This window comes from Culex quinquefasciatus, chromosome 1 (assembly GCF_015732765.1).
Source record: "Culex quinquefasciatus strain JHB chromosome 1, VPISU_Cqui_1.0_pri_paternal, whole genome shotgun sequence".
Lineage (NCBI taxonomy): Eukaryota > Metazoa > Arthropoda > Insecta > Diptera > Culicidae > Culex > Culex quinquefasciatus.
The window spans coordinates 90,507,442-90,523,162 of record NC_051861.1 but is presented as its reverse complement, the minus strand read 5'-3'; the positions used below and the strand labels follow the sequence as shown (position 1 = coordinate 90,523,162).

At 39.2% G+C, this 15,721-nt stretch overlaps 1 protein-coding gene across 1 annotated transcript in view; it reads right to left on the bottom strand.

The window, feature by feature from the left end:
- LOC6044216 (proton channel OtopLc) overlaps positions 1-15,721 on the bottom strand; it is a 33,049-nt gene that overhangs the window by 2,832 nt on the left and 14,496 nt on the right. Inside the window, exons 2-4 of the mRNA XM_001861721.2 lie at positions 1,618-2,331; positions 1,185-1,302; positions 297-396 (exon numbers count right to left, since the gene is read on the bottom strand). Coding sequence (XP_001861756.2) covers positions 297-396; positions 1,185-1,302; positions 1,618-2,331 — 932 coding nt within the window. The remainder of the gene's footprint in view (positions 1-296; positions 397-1,184; positions 1,303-1,617; positions 2,332-15,721) is intronic.

Genomic DNA, 15,721 nt, shown 5'->3' with positions numbered 1-15,721 from the left:
TGCTAATATAAAATTTTTATGCTTAAAATAGCTTAAACAATCCAGATTTGAAGCATGGAGGACGATATGAATAGTAACGGCCTTACGCACGCCTAAAATGTCAAAATCGCTCGGTACGTCATGGTATGACAGCTACACTTTTGTATAACGTTGATACCGCTTTTTGACTTTTCTGGCGTGCGTAACGCCGTTACTATTCGTAACATCCTGCAATGCTTAAAAATCAGGATAGTCGTCAAATTTTGAAGGAATTTAACAATAAATAACCCTTAAATAATGTTGGAGTAAGTGCTTACTTTTGACGGGAGGGGGAGTCTTTGGTTTGCCCCAGAGCAGTGTCGTGTACATAAACAGGAGGAACACCATGCTGCCGATGTAGAGATACAGGTAGAAGCCCTGCAAAGGTGGAAAAGAGGGGAAGGCATTGGAAATGATGTTTTTAATGACGTTTTGCCCTTGCTGGTTGCGGACGGTTCGATGGATAGTGGAATAATTGAGTTGACGAGCAGATGAAGCTCGTATCAATCAATCTGCTGCAAGCTGCACTTGATGGAAAATCAATTGAAGATGATGAGATGAGTTGTAATTTTAAGTTGAAACGAGGGAAAATGTTTATCAGAGCTTAAGACATCGTATTTATATTAAATCTTAAAATTTCTGATCAATTATTATCTTTCATAAGACATTTTTAAAACAGACTGTCACAAATTCAGGTTGCCCCTGTTGTTGTTGTTGACACTGTTTATTTTGACACTCCTTTTACAAGGAGTTCACACACACTACCAAACGTTTGTTTTGATAGTGTGCGTGAGCGCCGTGTAAAAAGTGACAGTTCTTAATTTTTTAGTTTGATTTTGTCAAATCAATGGGGTACAAACTAAAAAGTGTCAAACGAAAAAGTGTCCAACCAGTGGGGTTGAGTGTATTAGGGTCAAGTTAGCCTTATTCCCTGTTGTAAAATATTGTGTCAAATAAGGTGTCCTTTCGTAGGACATTATAATTGTGTGAAGTTATTTATGTTGAACATTAGGACAAAGTGCCCTTGGATATTCATTTGAAACAAAATAATTTCCAATTTAGGGCTTACAACCTTGCTTTCAAACATCTAAACACCAACTAAGTCCACCGCTACTAATGATCTCACCAGATGATTTATGACTATGATCACAAAACCTCTCACTCACCTCATAAAACGAGGGCGGAATGTACGTGGAGATAACCTCGGCCATCGGAAACGCGATCCCCATCACCACCAGCAGCTTCCCGTAGAGCGCCGACAAGGTCGTGGCCAACGCTTCTCCACTAGATTTTGAAAAATGATGGATGAAATAATGTAAAAAAAGTTTGATTTAAAAAAATGATTTGAAAAAAATGATTGTCTAGCAACTCTGCTTAACTGTCAAATTATGCATTTTTGAAGGGCGAATTTTTTAAAGGTAAAAAACTGACTTAGGACCTTTTATCACAATCACGCTTGGATTGTTTACAAGTTAGGTCTATCTTTTCGGAATGTCACTGTAACGATTGTTTACATCTGAAGTTATGTCCTTCAGAATTGCATCCTTTTGACAGCTGCGCCGGGTTGCCAAACCATCGATTTTAAGATCCACTACTTACGGCTTCACCTCCCTCGGCTGCTGGTAGTAAATCGGTTCCGGGAGTCGCGAGGGCCGCCGGGTCGTGTTCAGAATCGGATGCAGATGGTGATGGTGCGAGGAGTGATACAGCACCGCCAGATGGTGCTGGGCCGGAGTGGCGACCGTCGTGGATGGCGTGGCCACCTGGGCCAGTGGTGATCCTCCGGGCTGGTGTCGCTGCTGGTAGTGATACGGGCCGGCTACCGGCGAGGGTCCTCCGCTTGGACCTGCTGGCCTGCTGCCGCCGGCATCACTGGTCGAAGGGGTCGTGGAACATCCGGGACCGCCGCCGGGAATGATGACCACCGAGGGTGGCGTTTTTATGCTTTGGGTTGGCGTTGGAACCCGCTGGAACGTCGACGGGCCACCCGCGGAAGAAGTTGTGGAAGATCCGAGGTGGGTTTTGCTGCCACCGGTTCCGATCGAGGAACTTAGCGCGGATTCGGACTCCACGGCGATCGTGGTATGGTAGTCTTGCGGGAGTTGGGGCAACTGGGGGTGGGATTGGGCTTCGGATAAGAGGGGAGGTGGTGGAGGAGGTGTGGGTAGGGGTTGCGAGGTTATTGGAACCGTTGGGAGGTGCTGGGAGGACTGCGTTGGAGAGGAGTGATTGCTGAAGGTCTCCGGCGATACGATCGCGTTCTGAGGAACAGAGGGAGAGGGCATGATGGGCTGCGTTGGTAGGTCGATGTCCCTGTAGGAGAAAGAGAAAAAATAGGTTAGTTACTTGTTGAACTCCCACAGCTGTTACAATCCCAACCCATGACATTCCCTATGATACAAGACTCGATCCCGATGGAGATACTGCAGCATCCTCTACAGCTCAGAGATCACTGAAGAACTGTAACGATCTGCTCCATTACCCTTGCACATTTGACTGATCGTCCACTTTCGCTGCTGAGGTCGTTTAATAACCTCAAATCAGAGCCGTGGAACAGTCAATAAAAAGAATTGTGCTTTTGACAAACGACCCCCGTCTCACGAGCGTCTCCAAATTGAGATATCCGGTAATCGAACCCTTCAACATAAGCGTCCCCACAACAATAGCAATTCACGGAGGAGACAACTCAACGTCCAGCTGTGAAAATGCGACCATTCAGCACCTAAAACCCCGTTTTACAACCTCCAACTAATCCCTGATTAACGCCCTCACTCAGCAAGTCAGCTGACGAATGAACCAAGCTCCAGCTGAGCGGTTGATGCGAAGACTCCCCCGCGCCGGAGCACGCAATTCGATTGAGGGGTGGACCATTATCACATTACCCCTCGCATGTTTCAACCGAAATGATAACAGATGATCTCGGTCTTTTCATGCAAACCGGCGCAGACAACTACATGCAGAGTTGAATTTGGGGAGAGAGAAACTAATTTGATTGAGTACGTTCTAAATTTGGATACTAACAAATTGGAGGGAAGATGAGCGCATCAATCTTCAAAAGATTAAAGGTAATGCTTAAAGTGGGGAATTTGGTCGTGCAGACAACACATTTCGTTCCGTTTGGAGACGATGATTTAAGCGAATTTTAGGATTTAATTCTAGGGGGAAATCAACTATTGTCTTAAAAAGCTGAATGCAGCGATTCTACGTTAACGTAGAGCCCGAGCCTGTTGCAGATATTGGAGCTGCTTTCCGGATTCCAACGCGAAGAATCATCATAATAAAGATCAAGATCAGTCAAGATTTTCCAGCAGCAGCAAATTCATCCGGTACACTTTCATGGACAACGGAGGAGTCCATCTGCTACGTCACCAGCTGAAAGTTGTGGTTGGCAGTTTGTTGTCGAAGAGTTCATCGGTCGCGGAGTTTATCAAATTGGAAAACTCCTCGAGCTCAACTGAAGCTGGTCTTGAAGATTAATTATTTGGTGAGCCCGTTCCTTTTCTAAACCAAAAAACTCTCTCACTAATACTCTTACATTTGCTCAAACCACTCAAGACATCCACGCCAACCTTATTATATACGCGGTAGGGTGTTCCCTTAGTCGTTCGCTGTGAGTTGTGGATTGCCTGCTTCTCTAATGAAGGTTCGACTGGGGGGGGGGGCATGCTTATTAATTTCTCGTCGCTCCATACCCTCCGTGACGTGATGGGAGCAAGGGCGTCTATGCAAAGTGTCCCTACACCCACTACAAATTTCCGGCGCTTGGGGAGGGAAGCGGGAAATCATTTTGATCTATGCGTCGGTATTTGTAGCATTGAAATTCGTGCAAAAAAACTTATGCACGTGGGTGTACAGATTACGGAGTAAAAGATGATCGAATTGTTCACCTACACTGTTTCTTATGTAAACTCACTCAATGTAATGTTGAAATATGATGTAAAGAGTAAAAAGTCATGGAAATTACTCCAATGTAAATCTAAATCTAATGTAAATCATGAATCTAATGGAAACGTTGAGCATGGAAACTCAAATCTGATGAATTTCTACCCGAGTTCGGCTTCCTGTAAATTCCTATTTAATGTAAATCATATATCCAATGTATTTTGGCAGACTTCAAAACTACCCGAACTAAAAATAGTAATATTTGGTTCTCTTTCTATCGCTCTAATACTTCGCTGGCCCACTGCCTGAGCCTCGACCTGAACATGTTGATGCTTTAGCCGCTCATTTATGAAATGCGAAGATGGCTCAGTCTGCAGCGGGTAGCAGCAGTAACACCGAACATCCTACCCATCGTCCGTTCGATTCCAGCCCAGCGTTATTCCACTTGGCCGTCGACGAGAAAGCGTCCCCTACCTGTAAAACAACTTTTTAAAATCCAAATTTCCTTTTGCTGCCCGCTTCAATCATTTTAAAATAGAACATAGGCCACACCATTTTCCTACTGCAATCCAAGTCGAGCTTCTCATTCCCATTGGCCTATCAGAATTAGTTGTTTTGAACTAATGTAAATTCCAAAAGTAATGTAAATTCCAAAACTAATGTAAATTTTCAAAACTAATGTAAACTTCCAATGAATCTAATATAAATATCCAATGAACCTAATGTAAATATGCATCATTTATCATGATACTTTTTGGTACATGATAAATAATGTAAATTTACAAGAATATTTTTTTTCTGTGTAGCGCTCACATGTGTTTCGGGACCAAGTTGCCTGCGGGTATGGGGATCATACCCACAAAAAAATATTACTGTAATGACAAAAGTAACTTACTTTTGAATTAAAAAGTTGCTAAAATTTGCTAGAGGGAAAGTTTTTTTCTTGTTTTAAAAATAAAAACTTTTACTGCTACAGTTTTTGAAAATCTCATTGCTAACTGATTTAAAAGTTTAAACCTTTAATTCGATTGTATCATTTCTTTCATTTTGTCGTTCTCGTGAAACTGCCTTAGTCCAAAATGTAAACAAACGCTTAGGTGATTTCGGTGGTTAGTGGGTGGTGGTTCACGACGACATTCAAAACCGAACGCGGCCGCAGCCAGGACTTGGACCACGACTTGGACGCGGAAACCTTCGAAGGAGGATGGTGCGGGTGCGGAACATGGTTGGGGGATTAGGGGAAAGTTGGTTTTCAAAAGGACAAGTCCAGCTTCCTGCAGGACCTGCAGCTTTCACGACCTAAATGGGTAAGAAGGAAGCTTGGGTGTTTGGTTGCGTTTGTGATTGATTTTGTTTGTTTGTGTAGGACGCCGTTTATGCTGTTGCCGAAAATCGGAGGTCGGGATGTGGTTTTGCACCGGTTGTATTGAGAGAGGAGAAGGATCCGACGGACTAGGGAAACTACGAGAAGCGGCATAATCGGAGGTGGTCAGCGCGGATGTTGCACTTGATGCCGGCGGTTTACGACCATCAGTAGCATTATGTGCCGGAAGTGATGACGGGACAGTGTAGGATGTCCTGGAGCGAGACCCGACGAACCTGATCAAGAACATCTACCCGGAATACCGAAGAAGTCACCGGTGAGTATTGAGATTGTGTTCAGTGTCTAGCCAATTTCAATTACTTTCAAACTATTTCAGCAACTCCCGCCAGCAAACGCTCATCTCGTGACGGTGTAGCTTCGGCCGGATGAACCTTGACGGCTGTATCATTTTCGAAGGAGGACGAAGTGATAGTGAACTATCCTTTCAGGCGCTTCACTTCCCAGCCGGGAAACGTCGACTTCCCTTCCCGAATCAACAACCAATGGTCAACTCCTCCGAGCCTTTTCTGTTCCACCTCTGTCGCGCTCCAAAATGAAGGCCGCGATGTTGCTGCCCAACGAAACATCCATCCGTAGCCTGCTCAGCCTGGGGCCTTCGAACGTGACCGGTGGCGTACCGTAAGAATCGGTACAGCTTGGACGCGGAAGTTGGCCAACCATGCGTATGCGTTAAATACAAAAAAAAATCGAAAACATACTATTTTAATATTAAAATATTGAAATAAAATCCATCACATTTTTCGAAAATCAACAATGTAATGTTAAATGATATTTATTCTTGCAATAAAAAGTTTTTTCTTATATTAAAAGTAAAAAACTTTTACCTATACAACGATTTTATCCAGAAATGCATGGTAGTATCAACAACTTTTTAACTTTTAAATTAAAAAGTTTGAACTTTCTACGAATATTCACCAACGCGAACTTTTAATCCAACGAACGATCTTTTTAAATTTAGAGTATTTTTTCTTTGTGTGTACATACATACATACATACAAATTTAAAAAAAATCGTAAAAAATCCAGTTTTTGACCAAATCCTCAAATGAAAGTTTAGGATGTCCCCTTTCTGAAAGCAACTCAAAATACAGGTCGTCAGAGTTGGGGTCTCAAAAAGGTATTTTTACGGATGTAGCAGATTCCCGGTGGTCACAGTGACCAAATCCGGTTTTCCAGGTTGATTACAGAAAAGGGACATCCAAAGCCTAAGGGAACCGGATTTGGTCAAAAACTGCCATAGGAAGGTTCCCTAGTAACATTTTTAAACTTACAGGTTTTATCATGGTTCTGGAAACCCTCATACGGCCTCAATAGGCTTTTATGGCCTACTTAAAACCTAAAATGTTACCAGGGTTAACACCAAAAAATAATTTGCGAATTTTCTTTTTTTTTCTTGTTTCATTTTCAGTATTGTTATTTGCATTAATCTTTTTTAGTAAATTTTTGCTAACGATAATATTTCAATTGTTCTACCATCACTTTTCATAACTGTAAGGCTTTTTAGTTCTTCTTGCTTTTACATTCTTTTTTTAAATTTTGTACTTGTTTTTCACATTTTCTACTGTAGAATCTAAATTGTAATAAAAAATGTGTGAAGTTTTAGGATTTTTTCGTTCCAATGCTTTTTTTGTTATTTTGGAGATTTCTTTCGCCCTTGAACCTGTATCAATTTCAATCGATCCGCTTCTGAATGGCTGCTATTTTTAGTACATTTTTCTCCGATAAAATTTATTGCCCCACACCGCCGTCTAAGATCTTGATATTGAATCTTCATCCCACATCAGATCGCTTTCCTCGACCAGCAAAGTCAACAAGAAGAAAGCGAGAATCTTTGCGTATACATATTGCTTCGCACGTTTATACTTCTCAGATTTGGTCAAATCAAACACACAAATCACACCAGCTGAGCGGGAGAAATTCCTATCCAGTTCCAGCAAGTCCCCGGTAGCAGCTGCCAACAAGTCGTTCGTTAGCCTGAGCCTCTTTCAGTGGAGGAAAAGTGCTCATTTTGGCGATATATGGGTGGGAAATTCCACAATGGACACCACGAAATCCGATTACATTTATTTTCCTTTTTTCGTCCTGTTGCTACCCAAAAGCACAAGAAAAAGCTCCTTCTTCCTGACGCCCACTTACAACTGCTTTCACTCTCCGTTGACCTTCGTCGTAATCCTGATGCGGACTGTGGCAGAGCTTGTTGGCAAGAAAAGCAAACACCACTCACATATCGAATCAATCAATCCCCTTCTTGTTGGGAGGTGTTTTGTTTGCAAATCATATTTGTACCCACACTCGTACGATTATGTCTGCACTCATACTCTTCTTTCCAGCTGAGAACAGGAAAAGGTGACTGGTTCATTGGTTTTCATTTTCTCTTCCAATTAACCGGGGAAAATCCAGGAAATGAATATAGACTGTGATTTCCTTCACGAGTTCTTGCCTGTGGGCACTATACAAATATGACAAAGGTGGGAGGAACTATAATTTTTCTACTTAAAATGCTGTGCTGTACAAATTTAAACAATTTTGCACTATTTTTATATAGAAAAATGACACAGTGTTTTTTAAGCACTGTGAATTTTTGTTTTACTCATTCATGAACTGACATTCAATGGACGAGTTCGTGTTTGGACATTGTCACAGCTAGACGTGTTTCAAGAGCGAGTATCTAAAATCTTCCGATTCGTGACCAGCGTGCGCGCTGCCGGTTCTTTGTTATAAGAACAATAGTGGTTTTTTTTTTCTTTTGTTATTTCGATAACGCGGAGTGAAAATGGCGGAAAGTGACCTCAAGACCAACTCCTTGAAGATTCGGTTTGCCGGCAACTGCCGAGAACCTACGGAACCGGAAATCTTTGATTTCATGCGCGGGAAGATGAAGCTGAAGGCGGACCATCTGCTGTCCATGTACAAGGACAAGTTGGACGCTTCTGTGATCGTGAAGTTCAAGAACGAGGAAGAATTCAAGGCCACTCTGGCCAGGTTGCCCGGAACCATGGAGTTTGCGTACAACAAGTACGAGTCGACGCAGGTTCGCCTGTCACCAGCAAACGCGGTGGTGAAGTACGTGCGGCTGTTCAACCTACCGCCGGAGGTGGACGATCGCGAGATCGGGACGGCTCTGTCCAAGTACGGCCGAATCCAGCGGCTGATTCGCGAAAAGTACGGCGAGGAAACGGGTTTCCTATCTGGACATCCGTCCGAGGCGTACATCGAGCTGAAGGAGGGTACGGAGATTCCGGCGTCCCTTCATGTGCGGAACATTCGAGCAAGGGTTTTCTACGAAGGTTTGGTGAACAAGTGCTTCCTTTGCGGTGCGACGGACCATATCAAGGCAGAGTGTCCCGAACGGAAAACTGTCAATACCCGGTTGGATGCTAGCCGCGGTTCCTACAGTGCCGCAGTTGCTGGTGGAGCTGCTCGGTGGTTCAAGCAGAAAATGGCGGAACCGACCTTGAGCAAGGAACCAGAGGCAACGATGACGAACCTCAACGCTCTGTTTCCTCAAACGGCTTTGATGAAACCGCAGCAGAGTATGGTGGAAGTGAAGAAAAGGCTCCCCGCTGGACCTTCCAGCGGAAAGCAGATCACAGCGGCGAAGGAGACGGACGATCTTTGGTCTCAAGCTTTAGCAGCAGTCGCAGATCAATTGCAGCAGCCACAGCAGGAGAACAAGCAAGATGGAGACGGCTGGCGCGTGGTGCCACCGAAGAAGGAGAAGAACAAGAAAAACCCAAAGAAAGTGCGTTCAAGTTCGGCTGGTTCATCGGGTGCATCGGGTTCGGTCGATCCGAAGTTTTTGCGTCCGCGAACTCCGCGTCCGACCGCTATCAGTGATGCGCAGCGGAACAGAGACAGAAGTCGATCGGCACCGAAGAACGGCGACTCGAAGAAGCCGAAGATCATCGTGACGGCAGAGACGAACGAGGCAGCCAAGCAGCCGAGTAGTGGTGAGATGGATGTGGATGGCGTCGACGAAATGAAGGTAGCGGGGTCTGGGGGGGGACAGGGAACCGGGGGGGAACAGGGGACTGGGGGGGAACAGGGGTGTGGGGGGGAAGTTTTGGACGACGTTTCACTGTGATTTGGTAGGAGAATAGGGGTTTCTTTTTTTGCATTTATTTTCTTTAGTTGTAATTTTGCATATTAGATTTAATTAGTTTAGTAATTGATAGGTTTTAATGATGAATTTCACTTGTAAATTAGGATCTGTAAATTTAAATAGTTCGAATAGTGTAATTAACAAACAGCTCTTGAAAGATTTTATTTATATTAATGATTTAGACGTTATTTTCCTGCAAGAGGTATCCTATGATAACTTTTCGTTTATTCCATCGCATGCTCCCATCGTTAATTTAAGTGATAGTGGTTCTGGTACTGCCATTTTGATTAGAAAACTTTTGATTTCAGCAGCCCTCTTCTCGACCCAAATGGAAGAATATCCTCAGTGATAATTAATCACATCAACTATATTAATGTGTATGCATTCTCGGGCACAAACCGTAAGAAAGAGCGGGATGTTTTATTTTTGGACAATATGACAATCCATTTAAATAAAGCGGGGTCCAAATTCTGTGTGGTTGGAGGAGATTTTAACTGCATTTTGAACGCGTTCGACACTGCTGGTTCGAATAAAAATTATTCTACCGGTTTGAAGCGACTTGTTGAACTTTTTAATTTTAGAGACATTGCTGTTGATATGCGTAAAAATCAGTTTACTTTCTTTCGGGGTGACACAGAGTCAAGGCTTGATCGTTTTTATGCGCCATCTGCTTTTTTGGAAAATGTTTTAGATTATGCAACACTCCCGGTTGCATTTTCTGATCATAATGCAATTATGATGAAGATCAAATCTTGCAGTGAGCTTTCTGTAAGAGGTCGTGGTTATTGGAAAATAAACAGTACAATCGTTAACGATAATGCAGTGTCGGATCAATTTTCTGAATGTTTTGAAGTATGGAAGTTAAGACATCAGTACACCGATGATAAAATTTTTGGTGGAACAGTATTGCAAAAATTAAGTTTAAACAATTTTATCAAAATAAGAGCTGGGAGTTGAACCAACGTATTTCTAATGAAAAATCTTACTTTTATGGAAAAATGATAGAATGGATGGACAAGAAAAATAAGAATGAAGAAACCTTATTAGATATTAAAATGATTAAATCTCGTTTATATGAGATTGAATCAAACCGTTTGATGCATTTAGGAAACAATTTAAATAATGGAAATTTGTTGCAGAATGAAATGGTAAATTTGTACCAAGTTTCAGCTCAAATAAAGAGACTTAATTCTAGTTCAAATTTAAGACTTAAGGAGGGTAACATCTTAGTCGTAGACATAAATATTTTGAAAAATAAAGTTTATCAATATTATTCTAATTTATTCACTGAAGATAATAACGATTCTCAACAACTCAGTGCAGAGGATCCTATACATTGTTTAAGTAATTCACTAGATCAAGAGGACCGCGATGACATTATGCGGCCTATAGCAGAATTTGAAATCGAGGAAATCTTAAAAATTGTACACGTAAAAAATCACCGGGCCCTGATGGATTAACATATGAGTTTTATATAAATAATTTTGATTCTTTGAAAGCTGATTTATTAATATTATTTAATGGATATCTTTCGGGAAATATGCGACCGTCGAAAAGTTTTACAGACGGAATTATAACTTTGATTCCTAAAAAAGGCGCTAATAGTGTAGATTTGGATGACTATCGTCCGATTAGTTTGTTGAATTGCGATTATAAATTATTCATGAAAATTATTGCTGAACGTTTGAAGTTTTATATGAGTAAATTGCTGGGTTTTGGCCAAACAGCTTGTTTGCCAAATACTTCTTGCATAGAAAATTTGAAAGATATTCGCCGTATTCTCACACGTTCATGTGAGTCTAAGCGATTTAAAGGTTGTTTAGTGAGCGCGGTTTTGAACAAAGCATTTGATAGAGTTAATCACACTTATCTCTGGAAAGTTTTGGAAAAGTTTGGGCTACCTACTCTACTAATAAATTGTTTAAAAAGCTTGTATTCTAATGCAGCCTCTCGTGTTCTGGTCAACGGATTTTTAACTGCTGAAATAAATATTAGTAGTTCAGTACGACAGGGTTGTCCTTTAAGCATGATCCTATTTGTACTTTACATAGAACCTCTGCTTAGAAAAATTGCAGTTACTATTCCTCCCGTTTTAGTATATGGAAAATTCATTAATGTTTTAGCTTTTGCCGATGACATTGTTGTTTTTGTTAAGAAAGATTATGAATTTGATAGTTTAATAGAAGTAATTGACACATTTTCAAAGTATGCATCGATCAGAATAAATTTTTCAAAATCAGTTTTTTTAAGGCTAAACAATGCTTTGCTTGGTCCACAGAAATTTAAAGAGACTGACTCTTTAAAAGTTCTTGGGATCACTTTTGGAAAAATTGGTCAACTACAGTAAACAATAATTATAAGCGACTTGTTACGAACATCAATTTATCAATGCTTCAGCATAATGTAAGGAAAATTAATATAATTGAACGGTGTATAATTTTAAATACTTATATTTTATCAAAACTATGGTACGTTGCACAACTGTTTCCACCGGCAAATTCTCATCTAGCTCAAATAAAATCAGCGTGTGGCAAGTTCATTTGGAAAGGATACATTTTCAAATTGGATAGAAAACAACTTTATCTAGACTTTCTCAAAGGAGGTCTCAGGCTTGTTGATCCGGAAGCAAAATCTAAGGCATTATTCCTTAAACATATTTTTTGTAATTTTAATGTTCATGGCATTCCAACTGATGAAAGTTATTTGGTAGATTTCGTTTCACAACAAAAACTTACGTAACGCAAGAGAATGGTTAAATGAAGGGAAGGTGGTGGTTGAAAATTTTGATATCAATACTGTTAAACTGTTTTATAACTATTTTGTTTCACTTGATAGTAAATCTCCAGATGTCGAAGGCAAAGTTAGTTTAAAGTGGATTTAATCTGGAAAAATTGTAGCGCAAATTTTCTTGAAATGAAAGACCGTGCAAAGATGTATGATTTTGTAAATGATTTGATACCGAACAAAGAGAAACTAATGAGCTACAATATTGGTAATCTGACTTCAAGTATGTGACAAGTGTGGTGGAATTGACTCTAATGCACACAGAATAAAAGAGTGCCCGAAAGCAAAGGAAGTGTGGGAGTGGAGCAGTCGTATTGTCCAAAATCGCTATAATTTAAACGTTGTTGATTTAGAGGATATTCTTCAATTGGAACTCGATGAAAAAGCATTTCAGAAAAAGCAGCTTTATGGCTTGCAGTAAAACTATTAGTTACAACTTGAGAGTATCAGAACCATCACTATTCGTGTTGAAAAAGAAATCAGAGAGCATAGGTGGAATGAACGTAAAAACGCTAGGTTTTGTTTCGGAAGCTTATTGAACATTTGTTAGAGCAGGGAAAGTTTTGTAACACGAATTATGTCTAAATAAACAAACCTTTAAAACCCCAAAAAAAAAAAAAAAAATGGATTACAAAAATACTTCATAAACGCGTGTTTTGCGAAGTCTGTACTCTGAAACTTTGTGAATATTTATAAGTAGTTTATGCAACAATAGAGCAGTTCTCTACGAAATCGGTCTTTTTCGGTATGTTCAAAGAAGCCATTTTGCATCATAAGTTTGTCTAACCTAATTTAATCTAATCTAATCTAATATAATCTAATCTTATCTAATATAATCTAATCTAATCTAATCTAATATAATCTAATCTAATCTAATCTAATCTAATCTAATCTAATCTAAACTAATCTAATCTAATCTAATCTAATCTAATCCAACACAACAACATTTTGCATCATTAGTTTGATCATATAATTTTCCATACAGGCAGCTGTCCATACAAAAATTATGTATGAAAATTCAAAAAAAATGTATCTTTTGAAGGAAATTTTTTATCGATTTGGCGTCTTCGGCAAAGGACTACAGTGAAAATAAAAATGATACAAGGTAAAAAAAAATTTGGTGTTTTTTTAAATTTCACTTTATGTCACAACAATTTGATTTGCACAGAACACTTTTTTTTATTTATTTTTTGTGATATGTTTTAGGGGACATCAAATGCCAACATTTCAGAAATTTCCAGAACGGGCAAAATATCTTTGACCGGGTTATGATTTATTGAATCAAAACTGACTTTTTCATTAAATCGAAATATTGGTCGCAAAAATTTTTCAACATAATTTTTCGATGTATAATCGAATTTTCAATAAAAAAAAGTACTTCAGTGCAATTTTGATAATGTGCACCATTTTCAAGTTATAGACATTTCGCAGTCATTTATTTTTTTTTGAATTAGTGCCCATGTTTGCCCACTTTTGAAAAAAATGTTTTTGAAAAGCTAAGAAAATTCTCTATATGTTGCTTTATTTGAACTTTGTTGCAGGAAATCATGAAAATTGGAATATTGATGTTTTCTTATTCTGACCCAAACAAACCACCATTTTCTAACGTCGATATCTCACCAACCAAAGGTCCGATTTTCAATGTATAAATAATGAAACATTCGTGAAATTTTCTGATCTTTTCAAAAACAATATTTTCATATTTTTTTTAATCAAGAATAACATTTTAAAATGGCGTATTAATTGAATACGGTAATTATAAAATTAATAATATTTCAATAACAAGTTCTGTTAAAATACCAGAAAGTGTTGTTATTTTATCCTGAACTTCAACTTCAAGAAGAAAAAAATAATAACAGTTTCTGATAAAATAATAAGGTTTGGTATTGCAGTGATATTAGATTGAAAATGTTTCATAACACGCTAATAAGAGGAAATGTTATACATACATTCCAAAAACTCTCCTAATAACAAGATTTGTTATTCGTTTGTTATTCTGACTTAGAAATAAAATTACCATAAATCGCACAAATGGAAAAGTTTCTAAGTGTCCATAACACAATCTGTTATTATTCTGTCTGTTATTAAGGGACTTTGCTAAAACTGGCTAGAACTATGGGATAATTTTGACCAATTTCGTCAGGGTACTAATTAATTTGACCATGAAATGGGGTCTTTAAGTTAAATTATTCTAAAAAGTTTAAATTTTTAAAGTTGATTTTTTGAAATTATTTAATATCCCCCCAAAGGGACTTTGCTAAAATTGGCTAGAACTATGGGATAATTTCGACCATTTTCGTCAGGGTCATTATTTTGGACATGAAATGGGGTCCTTAAGCTAAAATTATTCTAAAAAGTTGAAATTTTGATAGTTGATTTTTTTAATTATTTCATTTACCCCCTAAGGGACTTTACTCAAATTGGCTAGAACTATGGAATAATTTTGACCAACTTCATCGGGGTAATTTATTTGACCATGAAATAGAGTCCTTAAGCTAAAATTAATCCGATGAAATTAACTTTTGAGAGTTGATTTTTTTAATATTGTTATAATATTGTTATAATTGATTTATTTATTGAGCATTTTTGAAATAAAGATAACAAAAGCTGTTATTATTTTCACAGAGCCATGAAGTCGGAGCTGACGTTGAAGTTCGAGCTGGAGTGAGACCTCGGAGACATCGGATTCAGCAAATTTTCAGCAACTTTTACTCGGAGTCGGAATCTCTGAAGTAGGGTTTTTTTTTGGAGAGCTGAAGTCGGCGTTGACGTCATATCCTGCATCCAGAATCGGAGATGTCTTCAAAGTATGGAATCAAAGTCGCTTGAAGGTACCCGACTCTGCAGCACTGACTAGTACATAGGAGTTATGGCAACTGCAGCTTTATTGGCAAATCGACGTCGTCGTGCTATCTTGTCGCACCCGCCATTTTGACGTTCCGAGAAAAACGCGTTTTAATGTTTGACCTTGAATATACAAAAACGAGAGCACGCAATGTAAACAATAACAAACACGTTTTGTTTGGCTGACCATTCTGTGCATTGTACCGAAGTTTGGTTGAAGTTGGTTGCTGGAGTCCCGAGTTATAATTACAAATGTTTACGGTAGTCTGGCTTGTACGTGCGACAAACGCATCCTGACTTTCCTGGCCTGAAATTCCTTTGGCCTTTTGTCGCACTTACATCAATTTTCATGGAGTGACAAGATAGCACGACAAGATTGAAACTACTTTCATATGTAAAGTGACAAAAATGCACGGAGTTTTTTCGGTTTTTGTTGAATATCCAATCATCCCAATAACATAGTTCGATCTTCTCACAATATCAAAAACTGACCTTCCCAAGTTATTTCCGTCTGCTCTGTCAGCAAGTGAGGGTCGTATCAACAAAGCTTAAAATCATTCAGCAAAGTTACAAAATAAACTATTTGTTTTTAAGTTGTTTCTAGATGAAAAATCTCATCTCTGGGCTATTGCAAATTCGATAAGTATGTAAAATTTCCCATAACAAAACATATGGTCGGTTTTTTTTTTTCAATTAAGTAACGGGAAA